The sequence below is a fragment of the Prosopis cineraria genome, unplaced genomic scaffold (assembly GCF_029017545.1).
Source record: "Prosopis cineraria cultivar Desert tree isolate PC_DT_omini unplaced genomic scaffold, ASM2901754v1 PC5, whole genome shotgun sequence".
Taxonomy (NCBI): domain Eukaryota; kingdom Viridiplantae; phylum Streptophyta; class Magnoliopsida; order Fabales; family Fabaceae; genus Prosopis; species Prosopis cineraria.
In genome coordinates this window covers 36686068-36711563 of record NW_026555336.1, presented here as the reverse complement: position 1 = coordinate 36711563, position 25496 = coordinate 36686068, and the positions used below count along the sequence as shown (strand labels likewise).

Below are 25496 nucleotides of genomic sequence, written 5' to 3'. Positions count from 1 at the left end.
TCATAGTTTGGGACTTGAGAGTCACCTTTCAAACATGATAGTTGTATAAGACTCTACAAGGTTTTAAAAATCAAACCATGATGAATTGGAAAGGTAAACAAATTACAGTTTTTGTGGTTTAATCTGTTAGATTAATAGTCAAATTGATGGTATAATAATTAAATAAAAAATAATATTTACATGCATATATATAAATAAAACATTAAAAATATTGATAATATTATTTTTGGTTTAGAGTTGTTCAATCATAATATATTAAATTTTAAATTTAGCTAAAGTTTACATTTAGTCCTTGAACTTTATATAATATTCATTTTAGTTCCTTAACTTTATAAAGTGTCTTTTTAACCCTTTAACTCTAATATTGTTAATTTTACTTTAATAAATTTTTATATTAAACTTTCAAATACTGACAAAACATTTTCATCAAGTGTTGACATATTAATTTAATTTTTTTAAAACAAAAATTATTGATATAAAAAATAACATTTGAAACTAGCGATATGAGAATTAAAGGACTAAAACAATAATTTACAAAAAAAGGATGAAAGTGAAACCTTATATAAAGTTAGAAGAAAGTGAAACCTTATATAAAGTTAGAAGACTAAAAATATACTTTAACATTAATTTTTCTCATTTTTTTCGTATGTATAAATTTTTACTTACCTTTTTCTTCTTTTTAAGTAATGAGTTTTTAAGTTTCTCTACACTTTTATTTATATAATGTCAATAAAAAATCATGCACTTTAGATTTTATTGTAATAGCCCAAAAGTAAGTTGACATTAATATTTTAAATTGAATAAAAAATTATTATTAAATAAGAGTAAAAAGAGAAAACGATTCAAAACGGTCCAACCATTTATTCTGAGTCCCAAGTTTTTGCAGGCTAACTTAAGCCAACTATACCAGAACGGGTTAAATATATAGTTAAACTAAAATGTTTTTTTCACCAGACAATAATTTGACCAATCTTATGATCTGAGTCTTAAAACATTGCCCTACATTTGAAAAATTTATCTAACAAAATTTGCAATTCTTTTATTTTTTTTGCAATAATTTCATTTATCAACATATTTTTGTCAATCAGAATTCATTTATCTCTGGAGACTGTTAATTAATTGTAACAATTTCCTGAAGTTGTCTCTCTCCCCTTGCCAAGGTTTTCTCTGAAGAAGGTAGAGATTTAACTCCGAAGTTATTGTTAGCAGTAATTTGTAATCTTGAGTTTTTATTTTTTTTTTTTGAAAATCATCAATCTTGTATGGCTGACAGTAAAGAATAGGGTTAGATTATGCATATATATAACTCTCAGACCTTGGTAGATAGAAAATTATCGCTAAAAAAGCAATTGGTTACAGAAGCGGGAAAAGTTTATGTCCATGTGATACTGCCCAATATTTTACATATGCCCCTTTCATGCACATCTTATTTTGACTAGTTAACGTGACTGTACCGATTCTTCTGCTTCAGTGATCTCTCTTGACGAACCATATGCTTGCGGCAATTGAACGAAGTGACTTCTTGCTTTGTGGTTATTATATATCCTGCAATATGATGTCACATATCATCTTTCTTTAACCAATGGTGAGCTAAAATATGTAACTAATTAATATGACCTTCATCCAGGGCCACTGCCTGATGTCTCGTGAGCTTCTTGTTCAGGCTGCGATAACTGAAGTCGGGTCATTGCTCGTGGGTATTCTTGTCCTGCATGCGCGCCATATGAAATGAATTCATTTCTGCTTCCTACAGCCGCATCTGTTGTGCCATAAACCTGACACGTCAAGCTTCATTTGTTATCCAAAGTGAGATTTCAGATTTCTATTGTCAGTTTGTCGCTTTTTGTGGCTAAGTTTGAGAATAATTAGCTGGGTACGTACCTCATTGTATAGTTGCATGTTTTCTTGTTGAATGAGGTTTACCTTCTTACAGAGTTCGACGTTTTGCTGATGCACAGCGTCTCCCTGTAAAACAAAGTTTAAGAAGGCCAGTTCAGTTCAATGACAACATTGGAGGCAACCTTAATTTTGTGAAGATTTTCCACTCAGACAAACCTTTCTTCTCAGCTCTCGGATTTCTTCTGCTAGAGTTTGTTCCTGCATATAATTCGACTAATTAAGCTTGTTAGCTTGTTCGCTACTGTTCCTGTAGAATTGGAATAAACTTGAAGGAAGCTGACCTTTTTTATGCGGACACCTCGGAGACTTATCTCTAGTTGATCCTCGAGATCTTGTAGGTTCTTGAAACTTAAACCATAAAGCTGTTCTCCCATTAATTTCCTGTGTCTCTAAAACGTTAGTGTTCTCATCATGCATAAGGCATAATATGAGATATATATATATATATATATATAAATATACATTCGGTTCATTCAATCCTTTATTGCCATATGCATTAAGGGAAAGAAAAACTTGTCACTATTTGGAATTTTGATGCTTGACGTATTATGAGTGTCCAACTACAATTCCCTTTTGGTAGTATACTGTAGCAGAACTTGCAATCAATTCCATCATTGTGACTCGTGAATATCTAGTTCAAAGTAGGTGTACTAATTAAATTCATAGATTGACAGAATTGTAGCAATACACCCCACACACAAACATGTTAGCAGGTAATGCAGATTTTTTCTAATTATAAGTGGAGTTTGCAGTGACAACAAAGTCTTGGTAACTTACTTTGCAGAAAATTGGTAAGATTCAATCAGTATATAATATATACCTTGACTGCAGCATGCTAATACTTTCATGTCAGACATTGAAGTATGCTTTAATCTCCAGAACTTTGATTCTTCAATTTACTTAATAAAATTATGAAACTGTTAAATACAAAAAAAAAATGAAAATGGAAATTTTGTACCTATGGTTTTCTTGTAGATTATGTACCAGCTGCCTTAGTGTTTCTGCCTCCTTTTGCCAGAACTATCAAGTACCAAAGTAAATCGATATATGCAATTAGAATAAGTAACACAACGGAAACTAGAAGTGAAAGGAAATGAGGTTTATCATTTTGATTAATCGATCATGAGAGAAAGTTTCAGTATGTTCTACGATGAGACAGGCGAAGTATGCATGATGTCAATATCCAATCTGGACATAGAAATTAAATTACCGTTGGAAAACTTAAAAATGTTAATAAATACAATCCTTGTTATAGCTAGATTAAAGTTTTTATGCAGATCACGTAATATTCCCCACTATCCACGGTAAATTTCTTGTAGGCTTATTCAACAATATCATGAAGGGACAGTAATGGAGTAATTGACATGACAGACAGAATATAATATATACCTTGACCTCTGATTCTGGATTCATCAGTCGTTCATGTTCCTCCTTGCAGCTGTTATATCTCTCAACCACTGATTTCATGCTACAGGTCACAGACAAAAGAATATCACAATTACCAGAGATGGCAAATAAAATACTCAGAACAAATGTCGCGCGGCCACAGAAGTTCACACTTCGTCCTTTCCATCTTACTAGAGGGAATATGAAACAACAAAGGACAAAGTGTGAACTTCTCTTCTCCTTTTACTTTTCTTTTTATTCTATTTTTTCTTTAGAAATTGGGAGAGAAACGGGCAAAATTAGCGACATCACATCTTAATTCAAAATCTCAAAACTTAAATTTATGAGTTCTTCCTCTTTATTATATATTAAATATTAAATTCAACTATATTTAAAGTAAAATTTCTTACATCATTTTAAATTTTACATTTGGACAACCTAACATTTGCAAAATGTAGGGCAAGATGGAATGAAGAAAGAGACTTGATTATTAATTCTTGACAAGTACCTGGGTTAATGCTAAATAAGCTTTTTGATTATTCATGTATATTCTAGATTTAAAAAAAAAGTTCCCTTAGCCAGACATTGGTTAGTACCAAAGAATAAACTACTCGTTGACCTGTTGATTTACTTTCAAATATAACGAAGAGATTTGAAAGAGAATCAAGATTTTAGTTCAGTTATTTTTGTTTATATTTATAAGTAGTTTTTTATTTCTTTTTTATTAATTGAAATTCCAGATTCTTAAAAAAAATACTAAACTTGAACATTAAAATTCATTTTGGCTCACCTTAAAAATACAAGTTAAACTTAAAATTTGCACTTGAAGGGGGCAGGACCTAACGAAAGCTTCAGACTCACTTTATTCAACATTAAATTTTTTTGTATGAAAATATTCTGCTTTTATAATGACCTTTAGACGTTTCTTAGTTAAACTTTGCAAGTGTGTGTAAGTGAAAAGGTTCTGAAAAATATTTCGCACACAAGAAAAAGTGATAATGAAAAATATATAAATGTAACTATTGTTTAAGTAGTTACCCTTTAAAGCACATTATTCTTAAAATTCAAACATTACAAGTTAAACGCAATTTTCTTCCTACTTTTTTCCGCTTCCTCATTTTCTTTTCTTTTCATAGGGCTCTCGAACTTTAACTGTTAGGTTTGAAATTCTGATGTCATGGTCGGCCATGATGCTCTTATATGCCATCTTGAGATTTGAATGATTATGCTTGTAGCTATCCGTTAACCAAAAGTTTTAGTTATTGAATGGATTAACTATAGGTCTCTCTCTCTCTCTCTCTCTCTCTCTCTCTCTCTCTCTCACACACACACACACGTTTTTAATTATTTTTAGTTTTTTTATATGTGGGACTTGTCTTTCTCTATTAACACACACAAAGCATTTTGAAATGATTATTCAGCTTGCAATTTCTATTTTGCATCCCACTCCCAAGGCATAATTGAAACCACCTATCAAAAAATTAAAAATAATGAACAAGCTAAAGTACCAAAATTTATATACTTAAATCAACATACATTAGTTTTAGTGGAATAGGCTATGATTGCTTAAGATAAGGTTTTAAATTTGACTTCATATGAATGTAGAAAATATCTTTGAAAGCTAATTCAGTCCGATAATACTTAAATTTGACATAGTTAGATAATTATATACAAAAATTTATATATATTTAAAAGCATTATTTTCCACTTGCATAAAAAAGCATTATGTTTCAATCAAAAGAACAGGTAATTTTTTATTTGCACTATATAACTCTCGTTGTTAACATTTTAAAGTTATTTTCAAATTTAAAATAAATTGATACCTTAGTAAAAGCATATATTTGAAGACCTAAATATTTTTCTACAAATAATTAATTATATTTGGAACCACCAAATCTCAACTGGGGTGTTGGGAACCAGAAATAAAAATGCCAACTTTTGGAGATGAAAATGATATGATTAATTGGAAATGACAAAAAGAACGATAAACCATATATATATATATATATATATTAGTATACTGAATCGTTTCCTTTTCGGTGCCTTGAACATTTTCTAAATAAAAATGAAGAGCGAAAGCCATATTTATCCTTGAAGAAATAAAGAGGACGATAAACTATATATATATATATATATATATACCCATCATATTTATCGCCGTATATATAAGAAAACATGTTTATGTTAGTAAATAGTAATGGTAAGATTCAATTAATGATAAATGAAAAATAATATGGAAAGTATAAAATTTCATATATGATATTGTTTTGTAATCTGTATAAAATACTTAAATTGTAAATTCAATTTAAAATTCAGGCAAAGAAAACTTAAAAGTTGAGAAACATACCTAAATACACAGATTAAATGTAAACTCATTCGTCCTTTGTAAGCAATCAATTTTTGAAATTATCTACATATTTTTATTTATTTACAAGAGACATGCCGCATAGACATTACTTAACAATATAGCAATGTCATGCCAATTTATTATTTTCTCATATTTCTAAATGGGAAAATCTCGCTATTCTAGATGTGTTGGTAATGTTAATTTAGTGACTCGTTAAAAAAATTATAAATTTAAATTGTAAATCAGACAATTTCGATTACCGCAATGATACTCAGATCTTTTACTCATCACAATGTCATCAGTCATATTTTGATCTTATTATAAAATAAGATTTTTCAAACTAAATTTTCAAATCATCTGAACTATTATGATAGGAAGCAAGAGACGAATCAAAATCTAATATTTAATATCTTTGATCCGTTGTAGGGCATTGTAAGATCAATAACTAAATCCAGATTCAAAAGAATAAAAGAAGCTCTAAATTTATTAATTAAGGATGTCATACATGATCAAGAAGTCCTAAAACCAAATGGAGTTTTTCAAGATGAAAAAAAAAAAAAAAACTTTCAGCATATTGAGCTTAACCTAAGATACTTAGGACCATGAGTCCAATTAGTTTAGTTGTTATTTTTTTCCTAAATTTAGAAAATTAGTTTCTCTTATTTTTATTTTAAATTCAAGTTTAGGAAATTTTAGTTTATTTTGTTTTAAATTCAAATAAGGATAAAATATATCAATTAAGATCTTATTTATCCATTTAGAATCCTTAATTGACTAGAATTGCGTCATTTAGGTTTTTAGAAGTATATTTAAACAATTTAGCCTGTTGTATTTTTCAGACTTGATTGAATTTATGAATTGAATTTTCTTTCAATTGTGAGGCTATTTCGATTAGTGTTGTTCTTCTTGAGATAACACACCATAAGATTTTGAATTATTGTGAGCTATTATTCAATTTCTCCCTATCATTTGGTACCATTCATTTTCATCCTTTCATTCTTAATCATTCTTTTTTAAGTTATGTTGATTCTCCATTATGGGAATTTGATGATGAAATGATGGAAGTTGATGATAAATATGTAAGCTCACTATTTAAAGATCCTCAAGAGTCAAGGACAACTCCTCTTCAAGAGGAGGAGAATGATTTCATCCTATGTGAATTCAAGATGGCATCCTATGTGGCAATCAAGTTTTAGATGATAGTATATGTGACAATCAAGTCTTAGGTGGTATCCCATGTCACCTAGTTACCCAAAGTCATGTCATTCACGTAGAGAAAAATCCGAGTAAATATATTTATAATTAAGAGGCTATAATATGTGTTAGGATCCCAAATCAACACATTGAAGTCCCAATACATAATTATAGACTTAGAGGAAGCAAATTGGGCCATAATTTTACTTTAAGCCCAAATGCATGTTCTATGTTTTATTCTTCTTTTGAGGTGAAGGCTTCAATTGAAGGGAGAAATGAGTAGTATGATAAGCAAGCTAACAAAAGGTGAAAGAAAGCTGTCTTTAAACCTGAAAATTGGGTTTGGACACATTTTAGGCATAGGAGATTTCCAAATTTAATGAAGACAAAGTTACATCCAACAGGTGATAGACCTTTTTAAGTGTTGGAATGAATTAATGACAATGCCTACAAGATAAACCTTTCTTCATTTAATACATTGATTCGAGGATGTATCTTCTTCAAGAGGGGGAATGATCAATAGGAATTAAGGGATAAGTTAGAATCCAACATTTAATATCTTTAATCTATTACAGGGCATTGGAGGACCAATGACTAAATCTAGAGCCAAGAGGACAAAAGAAGCCCTAAATTCATTAATTAAGGATGTCTACATGATCAAGAAGTTCTAAAAGTAAATGGAGTATTTCAAGATTTAAGAAAGACTCTTAGTATGTTGTGCTTAGGCCCATGAGTCCAATTAGTTTAGTTAATATTCTTTTTTAAATTTAGAAAATTATTTTATCTTATTTTAAATTCAAGTTTAACTTTACAGAAATAAGTTTATTTTATTTTAAATTCAAATAGGATAAAATATATCTATTAGGATATGATCTATCCATTTGGAATCCTAAATTAGCTAGGATTACATCATTTAGGTTTTTAAAAGTCTATTTAAACAATTAAGCCATTTGTATTTCAAAGACTTGATTAAATTTATGAGTTGAATTTTCTTTTAATTGTGAGGCTATTTCAAGCCTAGATAAAGGAGGAGGGTTGTGTTAGGCCCTCAACAGCTAACGTAAAACTTTATTGAATTACACATAGATATAGACAATATACGTTTTTGTGCTAATGTTAGGTCATTACCTATAAGTAATGCACTGCATGGCTCGAGTGCAGTGATAGGTGAGTTAAGGCTGCTGCATTGATGCCTAAATGTAGTATTAAATGAGTAAGGGCTATCATGTTATTTTGGATGAGCACGGCTAAAGAAGTTATTCCATGTCAGCAAGATCAGACTTGGTACTTGGAATGTTAGGACCTTGGTAGGAGTTATGATTCAGAGAAAAATTAATATCTTGTGCCTGCAGGAGACTAAATGGGCTGGAGAACAAGCTAAGGATATCTAAGGTTTCAAAATCTGGTATATTGAGAAAGTAAACACATGCAATGGGGTGGATATCATTGTCAATAAGGAGTGGAAGAAGAACATGGTAGAAATTAACAGGATTGAGGATAGAATTATTTCCTTAAAATTGATCATCGGACGAGAGACTATCAATATTATTAGCATTTATGCATCTCAAGTTGGGACAGAAGCCAGTCTTAAAGAATTATTTTGGGAAGACTTGGAGGGATTGATTAAAAGCATACCACATAATGAAAAGATCTTTATTAAAGGAGACTTTAATAGACATGTCAGAAGGGAGGCAGGTCATTATACGAGGGTGCATGGTAGTGTGGGTTTTGGCGAACTAAATAATGAAGGACAACATATCTTGGATTTCTCTTTGGCATATGATTTCAAGATTTGCTAATACTTATTTCAAGAAGAGGGATGAGTATCTCATCACTTATAAAAGTAGAGCTTTAAGGTCACAGATTGATTTCTTTTTGGTAAGAAACGCGGATAGAAGACTTTGTAAAAACTGTAAGGTGATTCCTGGGGATGTTGTTACGACACAACATAGGGTCCTTATTCTTGATATATGTATTATGAGTAAAAACCAAAAGCATCGACAAGTAATAACTTCAAAGATTAGGTGGTGACAATTAAAAGGTGAAAGGAGGGAAATTTTCAAGAGAAATCTCTTGGCCGAAGGAATTTGAGAGTGTCAAGGAAGTGCTAATACCTTGTGAGAAGATTTGGCTATGAACGTAAGGAAGGTTACAAAAGAAGATTTGGGAGAATTAAGAGATTTTGATCTGAGAGATAAGGAGTCTTGGTGGTAGAATGATAGCATACAGGAAAAAATCAAGTATAAGATGAGTGTTTCAAAGCCATTCATTTGTGCAATAATGATAAAAATTAGGAAAAGTATTGTATGACTAAAAGGAAAACTAAAAGGGCCATGAGTGAAACTTGTTCTAAAGCATTTGAAGAGTTTTATAATAGTCTTGGGACAAAGGATGGAGAACAAAAATTTATAAGATTGCTAAGAGTAAGGAAAGAAAATTAAGAGATTTGAAATAAGTAAGGTGTATAAAAGATGAAGAGGAAAATATTTTAGTCACAGATAATGATATTAAAAACATATGAGAAACATACTTTTCTAAGCTTTTTAATGATGGGGGGTCGTCAATTAATTGGGAAGATTTAGTAACTTTTGAAAGAGAGCAAAATTTGCCTTTTTATCAAAGAATACGAGCTTGGGAAGTGAAAGAAGCTCTTAAGAAAATGAAAAATGGTAGAGCCAATAGACTTGATTATATCCCTATTGAAATGTAAAAATATTTTGGTGAAGAAGGAGTGTGGTGGTTAACTAAGTTATTTAATGAGATCTTACAATCTAAGAGAATGCTGGACGATTGGAGGAGAAGCATCTTAGATCCTATTTATAAAAATAAAGGAGATTTTTAAAATTGTGCTAACTAAAGAAGGATTAAACTTATGAGTCATACTATGAAATTATGAGAAAGAGTGTTTGAGCATAGGTTGAGATTGAAAACTGAGATTTCGGAGAATTAGTTTGGCTTCATGCTAGGGAGAGCGACCATAGAAAAGATTTATCTATTAAGGGCATTAATGAAAAAATATCGATGCAAAGGCAAAGATTTACATATGATTTTTATTGATTTGAAAAAAAGCTTATGATCGTGTACCAAGAGAAGTACTTTGGAAGGCTTTAAAAAAGAAGCGTGTCTGGGTTGCCTATATTGAAGTTATACAAGATATGTATGAAGGGACAACAACTAGTATAAGAACACTTGGTGGTGAAACAAAAGATTTTTTTTATAAAGATTGGATTGCATTAAGGATCATCTTTGAGTCCTTATTTATTTGATCTAGTGTTAGATATTTTGACTAAGCATATTCAAGAGGAAATTCTTAAATGCATGCTTTTTGTGGATGATATAGTTCTTATTGCAAACACAAGAGGAGAGATAAATTATAAACTTGAGTTATGGAGGAAGATATTAGAGTCAAAAGGTTTCCGCTCGAGTAAGAGTAAAATAGAATATTTACATTGTAATTTTAATAAGGGGTTAATAAGTAGTAACTTGAAAGTGAAATTGAGTAATCAGCCATACCTCAAATGAAAAAGTTTAGATATTTGGGAGCAATTATTCAGCAAAATGGAGACATTGATAGAGATATTATACATAGGATACAAGTAGGGTGGTTTAATTGGAGAAAAGGCTAAATGAGTTATTTACGATCGTAAGATACTTAATAAGTTTAAAGGAAAGTTTTATCAAACTACTATAAGACTAGCAATTTTATATAGTAGTGAATGTTGGACTTTGACGGAACAGCAAGAGCATAAAGTTGGAGTAGTAGAGATGAGAATATTGAGATAGATGTGTGGATATACATGTAAAGATAAAATTCAAAATGAGTGAATATAGAAAAAAATGGGTGTGGCACCTATTAAAGAAAAAATGGTAGAAAATTATTTGAGGTGGTTCAGACATGTACAAAGAAGATCACAGGAGGCACCTGTAAGGAGAGTAGAATAGATGACTTTGAACCTGTCAACAAGAGTAGAGGAAGACCGAAGAAAACACTTTTGGAGATTGTTGAGCGAGATATTTTAATTAATAATATTCCTAAAAACTTAATAAATGATAGAACACAATGGTGTCATATAATCCATGTAGCCGACCCCACCTAGTGGGATAAGACTTGTTGTTATTGTTGTGAGGCTATTTTAATTAGTGTTGTTTATCGTGAAATAACACATTATGGGATTTTGAATTATTGTCAACTATCGTTTAGCCACCTCATATCATATTATTTACTCTGCAAAAGCCTAGCTAGCTAATACATAGTTGAATATATATCAAGTTGTTTAAAACCTTACACTTGCTAATTAACCTCTATTTCCCCTGTTATTAAGGGAAACAAACCAATAGAAACTGGCATCACAATCTCATATCAATATCATCACCATCGAGCCGCTTAACATTGTCCCGGATCTTACAGTCCTACAACTATAGTCATCCTTTTTACTATAATACAAAGGGTAGGTAGCTAGCCAGCAATTAAGAAGCTCTATGTATCTCGAGAAGGCTAATTACATATACATGATTAAGTTAAGTATTTGACAACAGTTGCATGCTTAATGGAATTGCTAATAAAGGCTATGCATGATACTGTCATACAAATTGAAATTCCAAGTTGATGAACAATCTTTTGTATTAGGAATATATATTAAGATTGAGTTATGTTGATTATATTACAAGGTTATTTCCCAAAAGCAGTGACGATCGACATGATTGTATGAGCAACTTGCCTTATATAATAATTCTAAATGGGACTTGAAAACAATATTCGGGACACACTAGGGGTGGTGTTCTGTCTAACAGTTCCCGAAATCCTAAATAATTGTCTAAAGTCTTGACAAGACTAGTTAATTGTGGCGTGACACTATTAAATTGATAGCTGGCCGGCTACAAATAATGTGTCAAAATTGGAAAAATTGGGCCATGCCTTACCAAACCTTTCTAAATTTGGGAAAAAAAATATTTCAGGTGACATATTTTACAAGAATACTACAAGTCTTAAAATGGATTAGTAAATCAAGATTTCGAAGGACTTCATTTTTTAAATAACCAAGATGCAAAAAAGAGATGTCAGGGAGTTTTCTTTTGGTGATATTGTAATTTCTGGAAAATTGGAATTTTAAGGGGGCCTATACATGGGTGTTTGAAATGAATAGAAGGAAAAGGCAGCCAAATTTCATTTCAACGCTTTCAATTAAATTTAATTAAATATCATATTCTGATCTTTAACATAGGTCTGGATTTAGGAGAAATGGATATGATAAAGAGAAGTAATTTTTTTTCCCCAAATGTAAATACAGTAGTCTAAATAGAAGCCCTTTTCATTTAAAAAAGAAAAAACTCATTTTTCGCCCTCTCTTTCCATCTAGGTCTAGTAATCAGTTCTTCTCTATCCATAAACTGATGTATTCACTCCAGGACTGTGAAAAGAATGAAAGAATATGCATAAGCACGGTTATCAGTTCAGAAAATCCAAGAAATGAACTTCATTATCAACAGTTTCAACCATTTAATTAGGGAAACAGGGGGCAGATGAAGCAGTTTGATTAAATACAAAAGTAATTAAGCATATTTTATTTGGACCGAAAATTGAAGGTCTGTTAAATTATAAGGAACCTGGAACTGGCATATTCATGAAGCTTTCCAGTGCTGGAGAAGATAACGAGTCCAACTTCTACATCACACAGGATTGCTAACTCTCTCGCTTTCTTCATCAATCCCTTTCTCCTTTTCGAGAAAGTCACTTGCCTGCTTGCTGTATCATCAATCCTTCGGATCACAATCTTCCCTCTTCCCATATATTCCTTCACACCTTCTTCACTTAGGGTTTCTAAAATAAGATTTTTCGAATTGCAAATACATCACGAAAATCAGTATAATACTATAATTGAAATAAAGTTTTCGGGTGAAGATGAATTCTTACTTGTTAGAGCCTACTCCGAAGCAAACCCCTCTGGCTTTTCATATATATATATATATCAGATCAGTGGTTTCGGTACTGCAACCATAACTTCTTGCGCCTTTCTAATTTCTGTCCCGTAACACCTTTATAAGCAAAAAAGTACCTGAGATGAAAGAGAAGCAACTTGAGGAGAAGGTCTATTAGATTAAATTGATGATTTAATGCCTGAACATTCACTCTCCATTAATTTATTCTTTCGAAACTATAAAGTGTGTAAATTTATTTTTTAAAATATTAATTTATAATTTGACCCTTTTTTGGTCATTTTTTCTAATTTGATCCATAAGAACATTAATCATATGAATTTGATCCCTAAAATAATGCCTTTTTTGTGTGTGTCAGGACTCAGGCGAATGTCAACTGATAGTATTAATTTTTTTTTTTTCATGTGTTCTCAATCGATATCTACAAAACCATATAATTTTTATATAAGATAACTAACCTTTTATACATAAACACTAGATCCAAAAATCATTCTGATCTGCAGGTCAAATTAAGAATGTAAATTGACATTTATATAGTACATCATAAAAATAGTATGTTCTAGTTATTTCCTGGCTAGTTATTTCTCTAATAACTAGAATTCTTTTCACAACTTAAAAATATATATTAATTTGAATAAAACAAATAAATTTAAAGTTTAAATTCAAATACTAAAAACATATAGTATATATAAATAAAAATAAAATTACCGTCCTGATACAAGCTAGAAAGCATTTATGCGTGATGGTAAATTATAACAAAACTTGTGTTGCATATTTTTTGAATAATACGGGTTACGACATATTTATATGAATGGATACACTAGGATATAAATTTTATTTCAAAAAATAACTGTTTCCAATAATATAGTACTGTACTTTTTCACACAATATTATCGAATATTATTGAATTACTTGAGCATCCAGTCGATATCCTAGTACTTTTAATAATTGAGCATTTTTATGACACCGTCAGCATATAAGCGTCTGACACGTTATTATACTAGTACAAATGTACAAATACATATATCCAAGTGGATATATATATATATATATATATGACAACTATTTAAGTGGATATTTGTCCATTGTTCTAGTTCAAAGTTGGATCGAATGATCGATGTCTCTGTATCAACTTTCTCTGTTTAATTAATTAACTATACAAGCATGTTTTATATGTATAACAAGTGTGAAAATCTTTTTAGTATGTGCTAGAATAACTTGTTTTGCATGTACATGTATACTATATGTATGTATTAAAATTAAAGGTCAGCTGCGGATAGTATATTTAACTATGATGTTAATTAGTCATCATATGTACTTATACACATGATTTTAATTTCTGATCTATAATAGACTAGGGTAAACTCATCTTTGATCGATGTATAGTCTGCTAGACTATAGCATATGTATAAGACAACTTGTTAATAACAAGGTTTAATATACATAAAATGTTATTATAAGTCAAAGTCTACGTACATTATCACAAGTTTAAGTGAACTTGTTAAGAAGGTTTAATATGCCCAAGGTATTATTACAATTTGGTCCTCAGGTTTTACAGGACAAGCTTAGAATCTAGTAACCTTTTTCATATATGAAATTTCTTTGGCTATACTTTTCATTGATTCCCCCGACCCCCCCTACCTTTTGATCTGTAAACTGGGTTCATTGAATAGAGTGTTTAACGCTTTTCCCCCTCTAATTAGCATGTCATTTCATTCGCCAATCGAGGGAAGCTAGCCTTACCACGCCTATGTCGAGGCTGAAACCAAAGCCAAATTAAAGGCTAAACAAACATTAATCCGTACCCTATAAAGGCAGGGACCCCCACAGAAAAAAATAATCTAATCTTTGCAATTACCACCACTGGTCACTTAGAAACTCTACAAAAGCATACATGATTTGGTTGCATGATTATAATATTATAGCTGGTGGCCAATACAAATATAAATATAAAGTTTTATAAGGTGACTGTCTCTGAATCCATATTTCTATTGGCTAAACCCACGTGAACAAGATTTCTTCCACCAATAAGATTTCTCTTTACAGTACTATAGCTTATAAGACGGCACTCTCATGCTAGATTAATGTTAACTCATCTTTCATTAGTCCTAATTCGGTGCACTTATCGAGGATCTTAGCCAGGTGTCAATGATCAGTAAATCATATGTTTACAGAAACCAAGCAAGATCATAGGCTTCTCGACCAGTGTCATGTTAGTTTATAATTCCAACTAACGGACAATGGTGCCTTTAGTGGGCCTCCGTGCCCAGATGTTGACAATTACTTTCCAGTTTTTGATGGAAAATAACAGTAGCGATTAATTTAAAGTAATCAAGGACGCACATGAACGTCGTCATTATTACTCCTCCATCAAGTTCATAGCTCTAAGGGAAAGAAGAAGCCGTGGCTTTTTTTAAATTGGAAGTAGGAGATACATGTCCCTTGTGTGAATCATGATGCTCGGGGTTCATCAGAAGGCACCACCTTCGTTGCTCAATATATTTTCTTAATATATATAACATGTTTTAGGGTTTTGGATTTTATTAGGAGGTTTTTGTTGGGTTTGATTGTTTAAAATTAATTCTAATATTTAGGGTTAGAAGTTCAAAGCATTACGAGGTTTAATATATGTATGTGGTCGAATTTAATTATTTTGATTTATTGAGGCTATACGATTTAGATTAAATGTTTTATGTAGGTTTTTTTTTGGAGGGTTTACAACTAGCCAGCTAGGGTTTTAGTTTAATTTAGATGTTTGTCTACTAGTAACGATTTATTATTTTTCAAATGATGTGACTTCGAAATTCATATACCATAACCTTAAATATGAATATGTCGAAATCACATTCTTAGGAGTATATACATGTTCATGGAAATGAAGAGTTTTAAAAATTCAAGTTTGAGTGCTTTTTTGAAAGGCAAGTTTGAGTGTTTTTAACAGTAACTATAAAGGATATATAAAAGCATTAATGACCCGCTGATTGATTCGGCCAAACAATAATTGTTCATTGAAAAAAACATAAATAACATTTAAATTAATAAAATGTTGGGCGAGTGTGGGTGTGTGCATGACTAGATTTATTGGGACAACATATAAGAGTCTACGAACAGAATCTCTTTTTGTTATGAAAAAGATTTTAAGTAATCGATTACCAGAAATCTTACACAACCCCATATATGTGTTGTCATGTCGAGCATAATAGAACTAAATTTTAACTTTGATACTCCTGTCGTGTGACCAGATTTAATTTGGAAAAAGCTTATAAACTTACACTTATATCCTTAATGTTTATTTCTAATTAAATCAAAATATGTAAATTATTAATAGGTTATTTATTCTATAATAAATTCATATTATTAATTTTATTAGTAAATTAAGATTTACTTGTTATGATTTGATTGGATATAAGTATATTAAATATATAATGTTAAGTATATAAGTCTTACCCATTTAGTTATAGGCTAATTGAAGAAATTGACCCTAAACTATAGTTTTAAAAATATTTAAAACTCTAAATTCATTTTTGGTGCAATGTTTTCTTTCAATGAAAATGATACAATTTGACTCCTACGTTAATAAAAATTAATTTTAATCATTAGTTGATAAACAAAAAGAAAGAAAGAAAGAAAGTGACATTAAAATTATAGTAAATTATTCAAAAATTAGAAGTGAGGATCCAAAAAATTACAGAAAATGATGAAGAAAATTTTATTGACCCTTTTATGTAATTTTTAAAGTTTCTTTTTTATTATTTTTTAGTCAACTAACAGTTAAAATTAAATTTTGTTAACAGAAAATATTAGATTGTATTATTTTTAAAAATTAAAAAAAATATTATATTAAAAATAAGTTTAGAGTCTCAAATGCTCCTAAATAGTCTCAAAAGCCAATTAACTCTTTTACTCTTAATTATACTTACACGCCTTTTTTCCCCCTCTTGTTATTCTTGTTAATAAAGCAAAATCATCGGATGCCGTTCCCATACAACATTTGATTTTTTTTTACCTTGATGCAACATTTGATTTGTTCTTTGTTTAATATAAAGATTCTCAATATATAATATTAATACCGAAGGCTAAGCAAGACAAACAGAATGAACCACTTCTTACCCATGGTGGAGAATATAATAATACTAATAACCATTAATTTTATTTGTAAGAATATGCCAATAGTATTTTTCTTATCATCATTATATGTATCCTTTTGGAAAGAAATTCCTAATATAAGATTAATAATTAATTTAAAGTTGTGTACACTTGCTCGTGGCCAATTGAAGGGATGTGTTTAGGTCTGAGGTCTCCATAATAGGCAGTGTTAAAATCATATCAGGCTTCATTAAATATAAATAAATAAATAAATATATATATATATATATATATATATCAGGCCATTTTTCAAACAATATGATGAAAATGAATTGAATTCTAATTTAGTTTAGAATATCAAATATCTCAAAAATAAAAATTAATAACAAGAGCAGTTAAGAAGCCATAAACCTCAATCAAGATTAGATATAAATCCACAAAGAACTGGAAAAAATAATTGTTTACACAATAATTATATTAATAATAAAAATATACCAACTTAATTAGGACTGATATTTGAATAGAGTCAAACAATTTTTTTCTTATGCATAGGTATTTCCTTGTCTTATTGAAGACAATCTTATTTGAGACACAATAAGACTCTAGACATGCATATCTATAAAATATGAATAATTTTGGGTATTGTAGCTATAAAATAAAATATGAATAGTTAACGATATCCTGCAGTCACATTAGAATTCTGAGGCCTTTTTGATATGATTTTGTCAATAAATGGTTTTTCAGCCATTGAGAAAAATTTTTGATGCAGGAATACATAGCTATATATTTAGTTTGATTGCTATGACTTTTTTTTATAAAATGATTATTAGTTACTTGGTTTGGCATGTTTTTGTGTGAGTATTGCATACAGTATGGAAAATGAGTTAAATACTCCTATTGGTTTGATAGTGAAATTTAATATAATTTTTTTACTTATATTGACATTGATTTCTTTTTGTTTTTTTATTGTTACGAAAATTTCTTAATTAGCTCCATAAAGATATTAAATTAAAATACTGATAATTTAATTTCAATCACAACTGTATTAATTTAAAGTATACAGTTGAATTACAAATGTATTTGTTTTTTTGTTTTCCAAGAATGGAACGGTGATTCCACGTAATTGCATAGGCAGGCCAATTAGCAAGTACATTTGAAAAAGAAAGATAGTAGTTAATTATCAAATAGACTTTACTCTAAAGTTTGAGGCCCAAAATCATACAATTCATAATATATATTGACTATCAATCTATTATATGTTAATGTTTATTATATCGACCAATGTTTATTACTTTGATAATTAATTATTAATTAATGATCTTAATTTCCTGTGACGGTGATCTCCTTTTTGTTTGAAAAAGGAAAAATCATGTATAGATCATGTGGAGCATATTTCATAACAAATAAATTTTATAAAATTTAAAAACCACAGTCAGGTATCTTAGAATCTAAATATAATTTGAATTTGGGATACAAAGACAATACTATATTAAAAATACTGAAATTACATTTGTAAAATAGTGAGGTGTGAGTTGTAAATTATTAATGTGATAACTATAAAAAGTTAATATTAAACTTTGTTCACAAAGCATGATCAGTTTAATTATTATATATGTGAAGTATTGTTATAAAATATTGAAGTGATAGTTTTAAGTTATTAATAAATATGTGATAGCTTTATTCAATTAGTATCAAACTTATAATACATGATCAATTTAATTATTGAATATGTGAAGTTACAGTTATAAAAAATTAAAATGTGATTGTAAATTATTAATAAAGTGGTTGTAAATTATTTAATTAATATAATATATTTTTAATAGGAATATTATTGTCTTTACACTCTAATTTTAAATTATACTCAAGTCTCAATAAACTTAAGTATAATTTTTAAATTTTATATGATTTATTTATAAATAAATCCACTTCATGACACTTATACACAACTTTTTTTTTTTTTTAAAAAGTCACTTTGAGCCTAATACTGCCAATATTGGTTAACTATGGATTCCCAGTCGGTCATGTCGTTAAGCCACGATGAAGCCCAAAATCTTGCCAAGAACATTCACGCAGAGGCCCAAAATGCTACAATTTGTTAGTAGCTATCCATTTGCAAGAAATATAAATTATAAACCACTTCATCCCCCCGCTCCGGCCAAAAAAAAAAAAAACAAGCTACTTCATTCATTCGATTCATCACAAAGATAATTATTCAAACATAGAAAGTTTCAAATTCAAATAAATAAAAAGAGAGCTGTAAAATGAAAATAGGAAGAAAATAAAAGGAATAGAGTGTGGCTAGTATTTTAAATAGTTAGAGCCTAAAGGAGATTTGAAATTATAAAAAAAAATGTTAAAATATGAATCTGAATTCAGATCCAATCCAAATATATAAAATTTTATAGATCCAAACAGTAGATTTGGTGTAAATTCAAATCCAAATTTAAATCATCATCCATCCAAATGCACCCAATTATTGAGTCGTATCATTTAATCCAAACTTCAAAACAAGTTTTTTCAAGTTGGCAAATGTCGAAACATTTGCTGGCACAATTCGAACCCACGATGTGAGCATGGCGAGGAAGCCTCAGTGCAGGTTAAGCTAAACGTTCCTGGTTTAAGGCAACTTTTTTGCAATTGAATATTACCATTTAAAGACAGAAGTAAAAAGGCACCAACAGAAGGATCTCTAATTTGGTTTCCTCTTGCCAAGAAGTTGGCTTAGCCTCCAAGTTTTTACTGGTTGGTTCTTCTTTCTAAACGCATCTAATCATATTATATTGTAGCCAGATATGTAATTCTACGTTTTCGACATAATTGTACAATGTCAAATTCAACTATTTTTTCGTCTAATTTTAATTAAAAATATCTCTGTCAATATGGGATTTTTTTTTTTCAATTAACATTGGATCTTGTAAAAGTCCTAAAACTTCAGTCATAACTATATATACGGATGTGACAAAAAATTATATACACGGATGACCGATTCAATTATAATAAAATCATGATCGTTTTAATCATCAATATATATAATTAAATATAAAATAAGCTTTACAATTAACAATTCACATGAATAACACAATTCATTATTCGAAATTCGTACGATGCACACTTAAATTTGTCTATATCTATATTAAAAACGTAAATATGGAGAAATTGTGAATAAAAAATTAACACTATCAGCTAGGGGTGTGCAATATATCTGGAAACCGCCAACCCACCCAAACCCGTTTATAAACAGGTCAACCCATACCCATTTAGTGAGGGAAGGAAAACAGGTACAGGCAGGTAATACCCGTATAAGTATAAACGGGCGAGTAACGGGTTAGCCCTCGGGTGGCCGACACCCGCCCATGTATATTATGTGTGTATATATATATATATATATTAGTGATCTGTTTGCAAAAAACATGATTTGAAAAAAAAAAGAGCCAAATCCAATCCAACTTGACAATTTTAGAACCCTCGTCAGTCTTCACTCTTCATTCATCTACTCATGAGATCATCTTCGCTCGTGAGGTTGCTTTAGCATTATCGGCGCCCTTCACCCGTGACCTAGCTCCGTCGTTTCGTCCGGCATCCACCACTTCGCAAGTTCACCTGGCCAATTTCTTCATTGTTCGCCTGATCTTCATCGCGGCTTGTGTGAGATCCTCGTCCTTCCTCCAGCTCCAGCTAGCAAACGAACGCTCAAGGCTTCCACCTACAACATCAACCTCGACTCTACTCTAGCTAATAGCTAGTAGCCTAGCAGACACACACACACAGCAACACATTCCAGGTTCGACCTCCAAGCTCCTCTGTTATAAATATTGTTTGGTTCTTAACTGATTGTCTGATACTTTTAGTTCTTAGTCTTACCAAAAATTACAAAATTAATGGAATGTATAAGTATGAACGGTGATGTATTGTATGATAATCAAATTCAAACGAGCTTTTTAGTGTTTTGTTCTAGTGTTCTGAGGTTAGAGTTATGGACCTTGTTTCTTGAATCATGTAAAAACCCCCTTGCTTCGCTACTTCTTCTCACGAGCCTAGATATCTAAATATATAGCCTTCAAGTTCTAACCTTGGTAGAAGCTATTAAATTTATACTTTATTTAAACTTTGAAGTTCTGATTCTATCATGATATCATCTGATGGATAAAAGAATTGCTTTGATGTATTTAGTTAATTTATGCAATCAATTTTGAAGTTATAATTATTGTTTGGTTGAAGGAGAGTGCTTGTGCCATTGCTATTTAAGTGTTTAGATTTTATCTATGTTGTTGAAAAATTATAATTTTGTTTCTATCTTGGTTAATGTGATGTACCTAGTATCAAATGTATTTGTGATTGATTTAGTTTGGCTACTGTATAGTTTTTATTTTTAAAGTTACTATAGAAAATGTGCAAGCTATGGAAGGGGCACATGAATCTAAAGCTACTAGTACCACCATACCTCTTAGCAGCACCTATTAAACCTAGAGCTTCCCAAGCTGAAGAAGCTCCATCTCCTAAATGAAAAAGAAGTGCAACAGTTGAAATGTGGAATCATTATGAAAAATTTATAAATAAAAAAGGTGAGCATCGGGCTAAATGCAACTATTGTGGAAAGGATTTTGTTGGCCATTTTTCTAAAATCGAGACTAAGAACCTTTGGGGACATTTTAATTCTTGCCTAAAGAATCCAAACAAAGCCAAGGTCGGACAATCCTTATTGTCTGCTTCTTTTAGTAAATTAATGACTCATCACTCGTATAATATAGAACGATGCAAAAAAGCAATTGTTGAATTCATCATTTTAGATGAGATGCCATTTCGAGTTGTGGAAGGGCAAGGTTTTAAAAAAATATTAGAAGTGCTTGAACCGAGATTTATATGCCCCTCTTGCACCACTATGGCTAAATTGTACTACAAGATATATCTAGAAGAAGCAAAATGTTTGAAAAGGTATTTGAAGAAATCTAAAGTTCGTGTGTCACTTACCATAAATTGTTTAGACTTCAATTCAAAATTCTAACTATATGTGTTTGACAGCTCATTAGATTGACAAGGAATGGACATTACAGAAACCATAAAGGGGATACCATTGGCAATGAAATTGAGGGATGCTTATTCTATTAGGGTATTGAGAAAGTATTTGCAATTATAGTTGATAATGCTTCTTCTCTTGATTCTACTATTGTGTTTTTAAAAAAGCATTTGAAGGATTTGAGAGGTCTAGTTTGTGATGGAGAAATCTTGCAAATGTGTTGTGCTGGTCATATTTTGAATTTAATCATTTCAGAAGGCCTTAAAGATATGAATCAATCTATTGAACTTATTTGGCATGCAATCAAGTTTGTTAGATCTTCTCCTAGTAGGCTTAAAAAATTCAAGGAGCTTATTAAAAAATTAAGAATTGATTCAAAGAGTTTCTTAGCATAGATTGTCCCACTAGGTAATTTACATTATTGTTAAATTATGATTGTTTGCATTATGATATGTAATTTTTCCTAACATTTAAATCTTTTGCTTGTCTTAATAGGTGAAATTCAACATACATCATGTTACAAAATGCCGTTAAGTTCACCAAGGTCTTTGATAGAATGGAGGATGAGGATCAAGATTACAATAACTATTTCAAAAAGAAAGTTAAAACTATCTTCCAGCTTAAGCTGTGTTAATAGGATGGAAGAGGAGGATGAAGATGAACTTGGTGATTATGATAGTGATGAAGGTACAGTTAAGCCTCCTAATGCCTATGATTGGAGTGTAGTAAAGGAATTTCTCACCTTTTTGGAGTTGTTCTATACTATGACTCTTTAATTTTCTGGATCAAATTATGTCACATCAAACACATGCTTTCAAAATATGGTTGCAATCAAGATACGATTAGATTCAATTGCAATTGAATCTAATTCTTTGTTGAGTGACATGGCAAAAAGGATACAAAGTAAGTATAGCAAGTACTGGGAAAAGGCAGAAAACATGAATACATTATTGGTGGTAGCTATGATTCTTGATCCTAGATATAAATTTTCTTATGTTAAAGTTGCTTTTAAACATTTTATTGGTGATTACATAAAGAGGAAAATGATGAAAAAGAAGATTATGGGATTTTTGTATCGCTTGTTTGATGAGTACTCTACAACTCTTACAGCCAGTAATAGTGAATCATCTAAAATTGGTACAGAGGTGGGGGATAACAGTACCAGTAGTAGGGGGAAGCAACTTCCTCCATCTTCTAAAAAAATTATTGATGTGGCAATGCAAGATTTCTTAGCCACTGTAATGAGTAAGCGTATAAAAAAACCAATTTCAAAGGTGAAAGAGTACTTAAATGCAGAGTTAGTTGATGCTTGTAATGATAGTTTTAACATTTTGGCATGGTGGAAAGTGAATTCTTCCAAGTATAAAGTTATGGGTTTGATTGCACGTGATTTGTTGGCTATGCCTGTCTCTACAGTGTCTTAAATCTGCTTTTAGTACTGGGGGTTGAGTACTAGATACTTTCAGAAGTTCCTTATCTTAAAAAATGGCCGAGGCACTCATTTGCACCCAGAATTGGCTATCATCAACATCATGCACCCTATTGGAAGAGATTGATTTTGATTATTTTGATGAGGCTTTATGTGCTGTTGATGGTAATAATGATATGAATAAGTTATTTTATTTATATTCATTTTAATTCTTCATATTATATAATATATATTATTACTCACTAATCTAATTGTCTTAATTTGTCTTGTAGAGGAAGAGTCAATAGTTCAATCTTCTGCCGCATCAAGTGACTCCGACGAAGATAAATGAAGATTGATGAGACTAAATGGGTTTTCACTTTAAAAATTAGAATTATTGATCCTTGTTTATTTAGTATTTATTGTTAAAATATTTGTCCTTGTATTATTCAAAGATTTAAACTTTTAGAATAATGCCACTTAAATACTTATATTAAGTTATAGTGGGATGAAAATCATATGTTATGATTCTTTTCTCTTTTTTTTCTTTAAGAAAATAGATGTTGTGGGTGAACGGGTCGCCCAGACCCACCCATACCCATTTGCAAACGGGTATAAGTGAGTACGGGCGGGTGGCCACTCGTTTACCCATAAACGACCAGATAACGGGTACGACCATGGGTGGCCCGTATCCGCCCGTTTACACCCCTACTATTAGCTAAAGCTAATCATGGACAAGTCCAAATTGAGTAGGATAGCCATCTATTGCCCAACCCTAAACCCCATCCAGGTATAAAATTCAACCCTATTGCTAACTAGAGATTCAAACTAAACAAAATTTCAACAAAAATATTATTTATATATTTTTCACATGTAGGGGTGGATGATCAATTTAGTTATCGTATATTCACAGTCAATTTAATAATAACAAATTTTTCCACATGCAACATGATTTAATTATAACATAGCGTGTAAACGATTGTGAAATTATTGTTGCAATATTATTATTTGTGTTGCGCTTACCGATTTTCCCGTGTTCTGACCAGTAACAATTAATATAAATATTAATAATATATTATATATGAAAGTCCCGATCATCTTCACCTGCAGGGTCTGATTAATGATGTATTGTTGATTGATACCCTCTGATGATACCTTTTCATATTATGTTTTTAACATGCACGTCTGAATGATTTTGATTTATGCGAAACTGATTCATAAGATTAAAAAAAAGAAAACTAAAATGGTGTTATCTATTTGCGAATAATGTCTAGTAAAACTACTAGTTAAAGATGATCGATCATGATCAGTAAGGATAGTTGCCTGTTGTCCAATCTTAAATCCCAATTCGTGAATAAATTAAAACTCAGCCCCCTCTACCTGTCAGGAATTCAAACCAAGCAAACTTAAACACGAAATATTATTTATATATTTTCCGCACATACGGATACATGATTAATTTAATTATTCTTAAGGTTTTAAAAATTAAATCAGTCATTAAATAGGGTAAGCCGTTAGTTCAAAGTTCAATGGTTAGACTGTGGTTGGGCTGTTTATAATTAAATTATTGTATGTAAAATTTTATATATTAAGTATTACATTATAAGTAATATCTTAAAAATATTATTTTATAAGGTTAGATTTATAAAATAACATTTAGTAATTTTGTCTCTTTCCTAATGAAATATCATTTTATTAGTACATAATATTGATAAGAAACGTTTAAGACTAAATTTAGGAGACTTAATAAAACTGAATTTCAAAGATAAACTTTATATAAAAATACAGATAGATAAATAATTAGAAGCACAAAAATTAAAGATTTGTGTTCAGATTATAATAATAGTTTAACGATCAAGTAAAATGAATTAATAAACATTAATGAGAACAAGTGTGTGTTTGGTTTTTAATTTTTCAAAGGTATATTTCTTAAAATTTTATTTAATAAAAGTCAGTTCAATAAGAATCAATCATTGTAACGAAATTTATATTCAAATACCTTTTTAAAAGTCACTTTTATAAATTGAAATTTATTTAGATCAATGAATGATTCATATTTTAAAATATACTTTTGAATATATAATAAAAAATATTAATTTATGATAATTTATAATTTTTGTTATACAAATATAATATATTAAAAATATTTAAAAATGTGAAAAAATTTAAAATGACATAAAATTTAATATGTTAAATAATAAAAATATAAAATATAAAATTTTAACATA

At 30.2% G+C, this 25496-nt stretch overlaps 1 protein-coding gene across 4 annotated transcripts; it reads right to left on the bottom strand.

Annotated features, from left to right (window-relative positions):
- Nucleotides 1-1299: 1299 nt before the first annotated feature.
- LOC129311731 (MADS-box transcription factor 27-like) lies at nucleotides 1300-12899 on the bottom strand. Of its 4 annotated transcripts, none has more exons than XR_008593386.1 (9): nucleotides 12738-12899; nucleotides 12431-12644; nucleotides 3289-3367; nucleotides 2858-2919; nucleotides 2181-2280; nucleotides 2056-2097; nucleotides 1882-1965; nucleotides 1618-1788; nucleotides 1300-1545 (listed from the first exon to the last, which is right to left on the bottom strand). XR_008593386.1 is itself a non-coding variant. In XM_054954155.1 (9 exons), the coding sequence occupies exons 2-8, from the start codon at nucleotides 12610-12612 to the stop codon at nucleotides 1620-1622; spliced, it is 705 nt and encodes a 234-aa protein (XP_054810130.1). In that variant the 5' UTR covers nucleotides 12613-12644; nucleotides 12738-12899; the 3' UTR covers nucleotides 1300-1545; nucleotides 1618-1619. The 4 variants fall into 4 exon arrangements, 3 of the variants coding, with proteins under 3 accessions (XP_054810130.1, XP_054810131.1, XP_054810132.1); XM_054954155.1 differs by having other exon boundaries at nucleotides 1618-1775; XM_054954156.1 differs by having other exon boundaries at nucleotides 1300-1788.
- Between the last annotated feature and the right edge of the window lie 12597 nt (nucleotides 12900-25496).